The following is a 13,819-nucleotide window of genomic DNA, read 5'->3' as shown; positions in this document are numbered from 1 at the left end:
ATTCAAAAGCATAGTTTCCTGGACTCATATTTTTCTCTATTACTCTTACCTTCAACTTTTAAAGTATGATTTCACAGGCTTGTGGTTGCCACAGGAGAGGGGAGAGGAAGGAAAGGATTGGGGATTTGGGATTAGCAGAGGCAAACTATTATATACAGAAAGGATAAATAACAAGGTCCTACTGTGTAGCACATGGAACAATATTCAATATCCTGTGATAAAGCATAATGGAAAGGAACATGAAAAGGAATATATATATATAAAACTGAATCACTGCTTTACAGCAGAAAGTAATACATTATAAATCAACTATATTCAATAAAACTTAAAATTAAAAAGTACAGTTTCATTCAACCCCAAAGAAACTTCCATTTTTTCAATATTATTATAAAGGTTCTATAATTTCACCTGTATACTGATTGCTAAGCCAGCCTTTATCTTACCTCCTCGATGAATAATCAAAGAAGTCTCGCTTCCAATGGGACAGTCCTTAAGTATATCCACTACTTCCGTATGGCTCAGGTTCTGTACATTCTGCTGGTTGATCTCAATAATGAGGTCGCCTTCACACAGGCCAGGGCATCCCTGAATGTCAAGTATTTGTTTCACCCGCTGTCCTGTAGGACTGTCTGCAATGGTGAAGCCAAAACCCTGGGCACCTTTCACAATGGTTAAGGTCATAAGTTCAGCTTGGGTGGCCCCAGATGAAGCCATAGATACATTGTCGTCATGGACAGGTGGTGGATACGTGCCATCTAGCTGACCATCAGCTGGCATTGAGTGCAAAGTATGAGGCGGCCGATCTGTTATATCCGGAACTGACTGTGAGGTCCGAGAAATGTATTCCAAATATGTTTCATAGTTATGTCTTCCATTGACCATCACTGGAGGTGGCCTCTCCATTATTGCAAGGGGTGGCACCATGCTGTTAGCAGGATCTTCAGGATCAAAGGGCAAAGGGTAGCCACGACACAACACCAAGTTGACACTCTGACCAATAGGAACAGACTGGAAAAGTTTGACTACATCTGCATGAGTGTGTCCAAGGACACAAACTTCATTAATATAGACAATGACATCACCTGCAAGGGAAAAAAAGAAAGAGATTGACAACATGAGGTAAGTTCAATTAACATTGACATAGAGAAATGGAATTATTTGTGAGACTAGTGAAAGAGGTGCTCTGTTTCTCAGTAAGCGGTGAGAAAATCAATTAGAATAGTATCTAAATTCCCTGTGACTCAAGGTTACAACAAACATAGTGATCAAATGCTGAAAACAATGCTAGTTGGTTATTCCTGAAGTTCAGAAACAACTTCATATACAGGAATAAAGCTACAGAAACATTTAGAAGAATGTGTACCTTGAAGAAGGACACATTCTTTGTTTCTTTTTCATCTTCATTTTCAGTGCAATTCAGTTAATAGAATTTTCAAGTTACTGAGAAGTGGTGGAAACAAGTTTCAGATGATAATCAAAGCCCAGTATTTGGGCTTTTGAGCATCATTTTACTGAGTCAGTGGTCTTTTTTTTTTTCCCATTTATTTTATTCTTCTATAGTAAACTGCAATTGCAAAGGTTCCATGTGAACACAGGTAGATGTCTAGAATATAGATTTTGGGTTCAGGGATCTGGCTCCATATCCCGGCTCTACTACTTAGCAGATCTGTGCTGCTGGGCAGGTGACTTACCTGCTTTGAGCCATGGTTGTAAAGTTGTGAGGATGAAGTGAGATGATGCAGAAAAAGGGCTTGGTGCAATGCCTGACACACAGTGAGTGCGATAAGTGTGGACCATTATTAATATTATTGTTGCTAAAATAAGATGAGGCTTCCCTGGTAGCTCAGCTGGTAAAGAATCTGCCTGCAATGCAGGAGACCTTGGTTCGATTCCTGGGTTGGGAAGATCTGCTGGAGAAGGGAAGAGCTACCTACTCCAGTACTCTTGGCCTTTCCTGGTGGCTCAGATGGTAAAGAATCCTCCTGCAATGCGGGAGACCTGTGTTCAGTCCCTGGGTTGGGATGATCCCCTGGAGAAGGGAACAGCTACCCACTCCAGTATTCTGGCCTGGACAATTCCATGGGCTGTATAGATCATGGGGTAGCAAAGAGTAGGACACTACTAAGCAACTTGCACTTTCACTTTCAAAATAATATGAAGAGGATTTCAGACTCTGTTCTCAAATAGGAAGCTGCCATAGATTCAACCTCTGATCTCAGACAACTTGATATTTCTGTAGATCTTTCTAAAAAAGGCATTTGTCTTTTCATCCCAATGAATTTTTTTTCCAATGAATTTTTAATATTTTATTTGCCTGTGCCATGTAGCTTGTGGCATCTTAGTTCCCTGACCAGGTATTGAACCCAGGCCCCGAGCAGTGAAAATATGGAGTCTTAACCATGTGACAGCCAAGGAATTTCCCCCAATGAATTTAATCATGGAGTTACTGAAGACCACTGGTCAGAACTTAACTTTATGATATTAAAATTGTCCTGAATTTAAACACATGTATACCTGTGGTGGATTCATTTTGATATTTGGCAAACCTAATACAGTTATGTAAAGTTTAAAAATAAAATAAAATTAAAAAAAAAAAAACAGTGTTAAAAACAATTCAATCATGTATAAATAATAATTTTATTTTTAGAGCACTGTTCTACCATGGATTGGTATTTTTATCCTTAAAAAGCATAACATTTGAGAAATGAACTTGCAAACTGAGACTGTGTCTGATGATGCTGAAGAGTATGTGAGATATGAAAAGACATATTTTCACAGATTGTCAAGTGAATAATTCAACAGATATCAGTTTATCAGGATCATTCTGAAATGGGTAGTATAAATGGCTAGGAATTTCATTCTGAGACATCATTGCCCATCAAAACTGCAAATATCAAAAATAAAAAAAAAAACAGAGGTGAACTTTCAGAGTTAAATACTTTTTGGCTTCTCTCAGTTGTCTGATATAAAATGATTTCTCCACTAAATACATTGTGTGTGTGTCAGTTGCTCAGTCACGTCGGACTCTTTGCGACACCATATACTGTATCCTGCCAGGCTCCTCTATCCATGGGGAATCTCCAGGCAAGAACACGGGAGTAGGTTGCCATTTCCTTTTCCAGAGGATCTTCCTAACCCAGGGATCGAACCTGGGATTCCTTCATTGTAGGCAAATTCTTTATCATTTGAACCACCAGGAAGCCCAAAACACATTTTAAAAATAAGTAATTCTATGAATAGAACAGTCAGTAAAATGCCCTTAACTGTATACACTCAGTTAACAATTACCAAATGCTAGAGAACTGCTTGAAAGTGTTAAAAGATACAGAGACAGAAAAGGAAAACCAACCAAACAAAATAAAATAGTATTTTCAGTGATCCAGTTTAGGTCTGATTTTGGAAAATGTCACAGACCATATGACTGGTCAGATAGAACTTCACTCTTCAGCTACATCTATCAGAGAGGGTGCTGATGTGATGACTGGGACACTGGGCCATGACTTAGGACTCAATTGAGATGGACATTCACTCTCTGCTACTACGACTTCTCAACAGTTGACTGGAGCCATTGAGGATGCTTTGGCATCATTTTAAACTGGTTAGGGTCATCCTAGAGTTCCAGAGATGTATTTAAACCAGATTTTTTTTTCGTCTTCCCTGTCTCTTCTATTTTTAAAGTTGTTATATATATTTACACACTGAAAGTTGAAAGAATATAAATACTTGTGCACTATCATCCAGCTAAATGATTAGAACATTGCTCATATTAGTTGAAGACCTCCTCAGTAGTACCTTTTTCCACGTGCCATTCCTTACTGTCCTTTACAAAGATAACCACTGTCCTGCATTTGAGGTTTGTTATTCACATGTCTTTATATATTTATGATATATCTAGGTACTCATAAACAATATCCCTACATAATGTTTAATCTCTAGAGTGGGGGACCATGAGGAGATATACCATGTCCAAGGTCAGGAGCAGGGGCTGTGAGGAGATACCCCATGTCCAAGGTCAGAGAAACCTCAGTAAGACATTAGGCACCGAGAGAGGGCATCAGAGAGCAGACAGATTGAAACCACAACCACAGAAAACTAACCAATCTAATCACATGGATCACAGCCTGGTCTAAGTCAAAGAAACTATAAGCCATGCTGTGCAGGACCACCCAAAACAGATGGGTCATGGTGGAAAGTTCTGACAAAGTATGTTCACTGGAGAAGGGAATGGCAAACCACATCAGGATTCTTGCCTTGAGAACCCCATGAACAGTATGAAAAGGGAAAAAGATAGGACACTGAAAGATCAGCTCCCCAGGTCGGTAGGTGCCCAACATGCTACTGGAGATTAGTGGAGAAATAACTCCAGACAGAATGAAGAGATGAAGCCAAAGCAAAAACAACACCCAGCTGTGGATGTGACTGTTGATGGAAGCAAGGTCCAATGCTGTAAAGAGCAATACTGCATAGGAACCTGGAATCTTAGGTCCATGAATCAAGGCAAATTGGAAGTGGTCAAACAGGAGATGGTGAGTGAATGCCGACATTTTAGGAATCAGTGAACTAAAATGGACTGGAATGGGTGAATTTAACTCAGATGACCATCATATCTACTACTGTGGGCAGGAATCCCTTAGAAGAAATGGAGTAGCCATCATAGTCAACAAGAGTCCAAAATGCAGTATTGGATGCAATCTCAAAAATGACAGAATGATCTCTGTTTGTTTCCAAGGCAAACCATTCAATATCACGGTAATCCAAGTCTATGCTCCGACCAGTAATGCTGAAGAAGCTGAAGTTGAACAGTTCTATGAAGACCTACAGAACCTTCTAAACTAACACCCAAAAAGGATGCCCTTTCCATTATAGGGGTCTGGAATGCAAAAGTAGGAAGTCAAGAAACACCTGGAGAAACAGGCAAACTTTGCCTTGGAATACGGAATGAAGCAGGGCAAAGTCTAATAGAGTTTTTCCAAGAGAACACACTGATCATAGCAAACACTCTCTTCCAACAACACAAGAGAAGACTTTACACATGGACTTCACCAGATGGTCAACACCGAAATCAGACTGATTATATTCTTTGCAGCCAACGATCGAGAAGTTCTATACAGTCAGTAAAAACAAGACTGGGAGTTGACTATTGCTTAGATCATGAACTCACTATTGCCAAATTCAGGCTGAAATTGAAGAAAGTAGGGAGAACCACTAGACCATTCAGGTATGACCTAAATCAAATCCCTTAGGATTATACAATGAAAGTGGGAAATAGATTTAAGGGACTAGATTTAAGGGACTAGATCAGGAACTGCCTGATCAGAGTGCCTGATGAACTATGGATGGAGGTTCATGATATTGTACAAGAGACAGGGATCAAGGCCATCCTCAACAAAAAGAAATGCAAAAAAGCAAAATGGCTGTCTGAGGCCTTACAAATAGCTGTGAAAAGAAGAGAAGTGACAAACAAGGGAGAAAAGGAAAGATACACCCATTTGAATGCAGAGTTCCAAAGAATAGCAAGGAGAGATAAGAAAGCCTTCCTCAAAGGTCAGTGCAAAGATGGGCTCAATAAAGGACAGAAATGGTATGGACCTAACAGAAGCAGAAGAAGAGGTGGCAAGAATACACAGAAGAGCTATACAAAAAAGATCTTCACGACCAAGATGATCATGACAGTGTGATCACTCACCTAGAGCCAGACATCCTAGAATGTGAAGTTAAGTGGGCCTTAGGAAGCATCACTATGAACAAAGCTAGTGGAGGTGATGGAATTCCAGTTGAGCTATTTCAAATACTGAAAGATGATGCTATGCAAGTGCTGCATTCAATATGCCAGCAAATTTGGAAAACTCAGCAGTGGCCACAGGACTGGAAAAGGTCAGTTTTCATTCCAATCCCAAAGAAAGGCAATGCCAAAGAATGCTCAAACAATTGCATTCATCTCACACGCTAATAAAGTAATGCTTAAAATTCTCCAAGCCAGGCTTCAGCAATACGTGAACCATGAACTTCCAGATGTTCAAGCTGGTTTTAGAAAAGGCAGAGGAACCAGAGATCCAATTGCCAACATCTGCTGGATCATGGAAAATGCCAGAGAGTTCCAGAAAAACATCTATTTCTGCTTTATTGACAATGCCAAAGCCTTTGACTGTGTGGATCACCACAAACTGTGGAAAGTTCTGAAAGAGAGAGAAATATCAGACCACCTGACCTGCCTCTTGAGAAACCTGTATGCAGGTCAGGAAGCAACAGTTAGAACGGGACATGGAACAACAGACTGGTTCCAAATAGGAAAAGGAGTACATCAAGGCTGTATACTGTCACCCTGCTTATTTAACTTATATGCAGAGTACATCATGAGAAACGCTGGGCTGGAAGAAGCACAAGCTGGAATCAAGATTGCCGGGAGAAATATCAATAAACTCTTATATGCAGATGACACCACCCTTATGGCAGAAAGTGAAGAAGAACTAAAGAGCCTCTTGATGAAAGTGAAAGAGGAGAGTGAAAAAGTTGGCTTAAAACTCAACATTTAGAAAACTAAGATCATGGCCTCTGGTTCCATCCCTTTGTGGCAAATAGATGGGGAAACAGTGTCAGACTTTATTTTTTTTTGCTCCAAAATCATTGCAGATGGTGATTGCAGCCATGAAATTAAAAGATGCTTACTCCTTGGAAGGTAAGTTATGATCAACCTAGACAGCATATTAAAAAGCCAGAGAGATTACTTTGTCAACAAAGGTGCATCTAGTCAAAGCTATGGTTTTTCCAGTAGTCATGTATGGATGTGAGAGTTGGATTGTGAAGAAAGCTGACCGCTGAAGAATTTATGCTTTTGAACTGTGGTGTTGAAGAAGACTCTTGAGAGTCCCTTGGACTGCAAGGAGATCCAACCAGTCCATCCTAAAGATCAGTCCTGAATGTTCATTGGAAGGACGGATGTTGAAGCTGCAACTCCAATACTTTGGCCACCTGATGCAAAGAACTTACTCATTGGAAAAGACCCTGATGCTGGGAAAGATTGAAGGCAGGAGGAGAAGGGGACGGCAGAGGATGTATGGTTGAATGGCATCATTGACTCAGTGGACATGAGTTTAGGTGAACTCCGGGAGTTGGTGATGGACAGGGAGGCCTGGCGTGCTGTTCTGCAATCCATGGGGTCGCAAAGAGTCAGACATGACTGAGCAACTGAACTGAACTGAACTGAATATTCACCCAAGTATGTTTTTGCACATTTTAAACCTTTTTAAAATGGTATACATATTAATACTACATTTTATTCCTCAAAATGTATTTTTGATATCTATCTCTTTTGATATATTTACTTCTAGCTCAATTCTCATTTTAATATAATATCTATTGGGTGAATACATCATTATTTATTAATGTCTATCCATTGTTATGGTAATAGACACTTGGATCCTTGAGAATTTTTGGTTATTAAAGAAAACCCTGCTGTGAACCTTTTTTCATGGCCTTTGTGCACAATTGGGAGAGTTTTTGTCAGGTATTTACCTGGCGTAGAATTGAGGGCATAGGCCACGTGCATCTTCAACTTTGTCAGCAATGGGAAATGGCTGACAAAATAGATCAAGCTGGTTTACACTCCCCTCAGTAGTGTATCAGAATTTTCATTGCTCCCCATCTGATACAATGCTTGCCATTCTCAGTTTTTTAATTTTCGATAATCTAATGGGTGTGATCATGGTTTTAATTTGCATTTCCCAGATTGCTTGTGAGAGTGAGCATCTTTTCATGTGTTTATTGGCTATTTGGGTTTCCTCTTTAGTACCTCTCCTTTCCCCATTTTTCCTATTAGGTTAGTCATTTGTTTTTAAACACATTGACCATTTTCTGCCCGCCACCATTCTTGACCCAACATCTTTTGTAGGTTTGGGAGGCTACATGGTATAAGCAGATATGACACAGAATAGAGAACCAAAGTCTTTGGACTGCTTCTTCACTCCATCACTTACTAGCTATGTGACTTTCAAAACCAACTTAAATCTTCTGTGACTCAGATTCTGCAGAAGTAATGAGGAACAATAATCATAGCAACTTAGTGTGCTACGGGAAATAAGAAATGAGATCATACAGGTGAAAGTGTTTGTAAGCTGTAAATTGTTATGCAAAGGATAATTGTTGTTTCAGGAATGATTATCTGTCCTTGGTTATATCTGTTTATAAAATCAGGACAGTCCCACCAAGATATTCCCACCACAGTCATAATTAAGGTGGATATGAATTTCTAAGTGGGCAAGGCAAAGGCAGGAGAGTAACAAATGCTGTTCTCTAAGGCTCTCCCTAACTCTAATCACAGTTAAACTCCCCGGCCTCCACGTTGCTTTCTTCTTCCCTCTACTATGCCAGAAAGTCACAGGAAAAAAAGAACTAAGGGTAATATTCTAAGCTCTCACGGTTCCCTGCCAGGTCTAAAAGCAGTTACTTGAATTATAGTGATTAATGTTATCTATTTTTGAGTTTTAATGTGATCTTGCTATTTAGAAATAGAATGAGAACTACTTGTGCTTTTTAGTGAGACTGCCTTCTAAAATTTATGGATATTTTCCACTCAGAGCAATTTTTCAAGTCATCAGCAAAGCTAGTGCTTAAGAACCCTGCAACAATATCTTTATGGAGCTACCCAGAAGATTTCTAAATATAAAAGATCAGTGGTCAGTTATCACATCTAATAACCTGACACTACTTAACTGCTCGTTTAAAAAAGCAAATGGATGCCTAGATATGGTGTCATGCCAAAGCTGTTGTTGATGGAGATATAAGCAAACCTTTGCTTACTCAAATAGAACTGATTGGGTAATATTTATAGATCATGCTGTATGAATGTCGTTTACATGTTGTGAAATAAAAATATGAGCCACCTGGTATGTGCCTTCTGATGGTGCCATGCTAAGTCCTGAGACAGACTGGGCTTATGAGTGCAGACGTGGACATCATTAGGAAAACTGGCTCCAGATCTAACCCTGTTGGCCTACTTAAATGAGAGAATTGTAAAAGAGTCACTTGTTTGCTCCATCTCTCAATTTATTCTTTTATAAAATGAGAATTAAAATATCTCCTTCATTTCCTCTTTCACAGGACTACTGTGAGAATGAGATCATGCTTGTGAAAATACTTTTAATTTTACCAAAGGAAAGTTCTCCATAAAAATATGATGATGTATTTCTTTTGAGAGCCAAGCACACATTTTTATTGCCATATCGCCTGTGAGGTTAACTGTTTTCTATGTGGCCATTCGCTTCAGGCCCTATTGAGGCCAGATTGTTTCAGGGTTATTGCCTTTAGGTCTGTCGGTTGAATTTGGTGTGACTAATGAGCTTGGTGTCCCCAACAGGGCCGGTCTCCTAATGTCCTGATTCCCAGTTATGGGATTTCAAAGTGAAAGTGAAGGTGAATGAGGCTGATGAAGCGGGAAGTTTAAACCGCTGGACTCTATGAGAAAATGTTCTAAGATAATTGGTTTCTTTCTTAGTCGTGGAAATAAAAATACAATATTGGCAATCTCTTGGGTACTTCATTATTTTGGATAAAATAGAGCACTGTGTGTAAAGCACTGCCTAAAATGGAGATATTTTTATACCTCTTTTCTCTGCTCCCACATTCTTTGAGTCACTGTGGCTAAAGAATTTTCCTTTTCAGCTGCTCTCACTTACCACCTGGTGTCTATCTCTCTTAACCACCACCTTGGACCAGACTAGAATTATTCACTTCACACTCCATTCTTATCCTACAGTCTCTTCTATTAACTTCAAATTACTCAATCTTCAGACCCACTGCTTAGCACTCTTTACCACTAGTCTTTCCGATTTATTTTTGTATTCACCCCCCAATGAATTACCTTTCTGGGGAAGCTGTCATCGTTACTGTTCACAATTCATAACTTGGTAATTTGTCTTTTAGTTGAATCCTGCTATTCTTCTACCCTTAAGTGCATGTCTTTTCTAGGTATAATTTCATCCAGATAATTCATTTCTTTCCTGACTTTTTCAAAGAAATCCTTCATTATTCCTACAAAGATTGCTCCTGTGACTACAAACTCTTCTCAGATTTTATTCCTTTGTGAGAGTTTTCTACCTGTTCCAAGTTTTTTTCCATAAAATATACAGAGTATCATTACTATACTGAAAACTCTTTAGGTATTCAATAAGAATAAAGGATAGACAGACAGAAAAAAACTGGAATGGATTTCATTCATTGCCTTTAAGCGTTTCTAACTTGTTTTTGCCAAGTCATATGAAAAAAGTAAGTGAAAGTAGCTCAGTTGTGTCTGATTCTTTGTGACCCCATGGACTATACAGTCCGTGGAATTCTCTAGGCCAGAATACTGGAGTGGGTAGCCTTTCCCTTCTCCAGGGTATCTTCCCAACCCAGTAGTCGAACCGGGGTCTCCCGCATTGCAGGTGGATTCTTGACCACCTGAGCTATCCGGGAAGCCAAGTCATATAGATTTTTGTTAAAAGAAAAATAATTCTCACTGACTACTCCCATCCCACCAATTACATGTACTCTACATTGAAAAATTACTGTTTCTTGGTTTTCTTTCCAGCTAATACAATTTGACTAATTTTTCTCCTTTCTGAAGCTTATTTTGGTTTCTGCTTTTATAATAATAATATATAATTGTATTATACTAGGTAATTTTATTATAATATTGAATATTCATTTTCCCTCTGTTCTGTGACTCCCACAAAGATAATAAATTTTGACATGTATTTTTGGGAGTCTGCTACTCACCACTTTAATTAAATTGAAAATAACTGTTCTTAATAAAATGTATTCCCTTAAGTGAAGTACGGTGGTATGTCAGATAGATGAACAAGAGTTGAAGCCAGGTCTCTGGGTTGCTCTTTGAAGAAGTAATTCATCAGTTTCCTCATCTAAAAAATGGGAGAACAATAGCTGTTCTACCTACCTTATAGCAAAGAGATGTCTGTGAAAGTGTTCTGTAAATTACCATGATACCACATATATAAATTTACATATTAAATTTTTTAAGCAAATGACTGATAAAGATTGGAAATTAAGAATATCTTAAGAAGGGGGAAAGAATAGTTCAAATCTTTAAAAAGAAACTGCTGGATTTTATCAAATTATCTGGCAGTTTACTTGGAGGAATCTGAGAGGACAGATAAAGTTCATCTTTGTAGCTGAATATGGTTTCACAACAAGGAAGACCAATGCCTTATGAAAGCATCCTGAGATTCCTCATTTCCTTCTAGAATGTAGGTACAATGTAGTTAGGGTAGACGAGTCAGAAGGCCCGTGAGGCTGCAGCTGTCGTGGTGGTAGGTGGGACTTAGAACACCCACACTTCAGGGTCTTGACATATTCTCAACTATGTCACAAAGTGAAAAGGTCTGATGATAAGTATCCACCAAATAAATGATCGCTTGCCTTTCTCAGTTTTCCAGATGAATCTGTTACAGAGTTCTATGCCACTCATTGCCCCATAGTTTTCCCTTACACCTAAATCTAATTTATTTTGCTAAAGATCACTATTTCCTCAATTTCCATTCTCATGGAAGCATCATTATTTCAGAATAATTTAAAATGGTTTCTAGAATTCCCAAACGGTCTCTTTAGGGTACTAGTTATAAAAACAGCCATGAATTGGAGGAGATTCCATCTTAGATGTTCCGGAACTAACCCCTGTCTATTTAAACATCTGTCTTGTAGACAGCATTATTGCAGACACCACCGAATTGTGCAGAAATGCAAATACTTAAGTTATGGAAGGTATAAGAGACAGGACAAAAGCCTTCATCAGAAGAGTCTGAATTTGTTAATTCTTATGTGCTACTTTATAAATGACATTGTGAATGAAAATGAGGTGAATTGATCTATAGCAATAAAATAAGGTGTTTTAAATCTCCCTCTCTCTCTTTTTACTTTAAAGCACCAAGTATGTCATAATGGAAAGAGCACTGATTTAGGAGTCAGAAAGTTTACATTCTTATGTCAGGCATGCCAACGATTTGTGGTATCAACCTCTGGGTCTTATCCCTCATTAGTAATTTATGCAGCAAGTATTTATTATACTCAATAGCTACCATGAGTCAGGGACTATGGCATAAACAGAGAAGACTGAACTGGATGATCTCTAAGCTATATTTTTTCAGTCTGAAATTCTAACACAAAGTCCCTTGGAGTCTACCTCTTATCTTAGGTGTCTCTGCAATTGTGCCACCATAGAGGTTGGGAATTTGCCTATTATACGGATTTCTACAACAGTCCCTTAGCTGGTTTTCTTCATATCATAGAAGGGAAGGAGAGAAAGAGGAGAGCCTGGCAAATGGAATGACTTTGAATCTGTGGGATTATGCTATGCTATGCTAAGTCACTTAAGTCATGTCCGACTCTGTGTGACCCCATAGACGGCAGCACACCAGGCTTCCCCGTCCCTGGGATTCTCCAGGCAAGAACACTGGAGTGGGTTGCCATTTCCTTCTCCAATGCATGAAAGTGAAAAGAGAAAGTGAAGTCGCTCAGTCGTGTCCGACTCTTAGCGACTCCAGGGACTGCAGCCTACCAGGCTCCTCCGTCCATGGGATTTTCCAGGCAAGAGTACTGGAGTGGGATGCCATTGCCTTCTCCCCTGTGGGATTATGGGGCTCTATAATTTCACCCCGTATGACTAGGATTACAAGGGATGGCCAATAAGCCCCCTTTTCTGATCAAACTGTCTCAGGAACCAGAAGAGTATAAATATTCTACAGGTCAAGGGTATTAGTTTCAGGGACTTGAAAGCCTTGGGCACTGCCTTCTTCTGTCTGCCTCCCTGTCAACTCATTTTCATACCATACTCTCTGATGTCCTTTCTATTTAATGTCCTTTCAATGCCTGATCGAAAGGGAACAGAGTCCAAGTTCTCTAGTTCAGCAAACAAGGCTCTCAGTCTACATTTTTATCATCTCCTGCCTTTTCCTAACCCACTCTGTGCTTTAGTTGGGGTAAGCTCAGGCCTATGTCCTACACATGCTATGTCTTCCTATCCTCCCATTTCTCATGCTTTGTCCTCACTAATAAACTCCTAGTCACCATGGACAGAGGAGCCTGGTAGGCTGCAGTCCATGGGGTCACAAAGAGTCAGACACAACTGAGCGACTTCACTATCACTTTCATGCATTGGAGAAGGAAATGGCAACCCACTCCAGTGTTCTTGCCTGGAGAATCCCAGGGACAGGGGAGCCTGGTGGGCTGCCGTCTATGGGGTCACACAGAGTCGGACACGACTGAAGCGACTTAGCAACAGCAGCAGCAGCAGCACCCTTTCAGACCAACTTAACCTTTCTGATCATCTTTCTGACCACCACATAGCTCAGTGTTATTACCTCTTCCTGTGTGTTACCCTTCATGACACCTTAATTCTTCAACCTCTCTAACCACATTAACCCCACCTAGAGTTTCTCTGAACACAGTGACTACCATTTTAATATATTTAATACTTATCTGGCATTTGCAAATTCTGTTTTACCTAATCCTTAAAAATTCCTCTGAGATTATTACCACTGGACTTCATACATGTGGAAACAGCCTAGGAGAACTGAATCATGGTAGTTAGGTTGAGATTCAGGAATTGAACCCAAGCTTTAACACAAGTGTTAAGAATTTCAGAGACCAGGACACATTTTGACTTGGGGACACTTTTGTGTCCCTCCAATTGTATCGGCTGACATGTTGGGTAAAATATCTTTAATTCCTGAATATGAAAATTGAGAGATGAAGTGCAATATTCTTTTGATTAGCCACATTAATAGAGGGAAGCAGTGAAGCAAATAATTGCAATGGGGGAATCTGCTGC

General features: G+C 39.5%; 1 protein-coding gene across 4 annotated transcripts in view; it reads right to left on the bottom strand.

Annotated features, from left to right (window-relative positions):
* Nucleotides 1-13,819, bottom strand: part of MAGI2 (membrane associated guanylate kinase, WW and PDZ domain containing 2) — an 831,153-nt gene that overhangs the window by 261,168 nt on the left and 556,166 nt on the right. For all 4 annotated transcript variants that reach the window (XM_055590145.1, XM_055590146.1, XM_055590147.1 and 1 more), the window contains one exon: nucleotides 444-1,082. In XM_055590145.1, the coding sequence (XP_055446120.1) occupies nucleotides 444-1,082 (639 nt within the window). The remainder of the gene's footprint in view (nucleotides 1-443; nucleotides 1,083-13,819) is intronic.

Source organism: Bubalus kerabau, chromosome 8, assembly GCF_029407905.1.
Source record: "Bubalus kerabau isolate K-KA32 ecotype Philippines breed swamp buffalo chromosome 8, PCC_UOA_SB_1v2, whole genome shotgun sequence".
Classification (NCBI taxonomy): Eukaryota; Metazoa; Chordata; class Mammalia; order Artiodactyla; family Bovidae; genus Bubalus; species Bubalus kerabau.
This window is presented reverse-complemented; position numbering and strand designations above follow the sequence as displayed.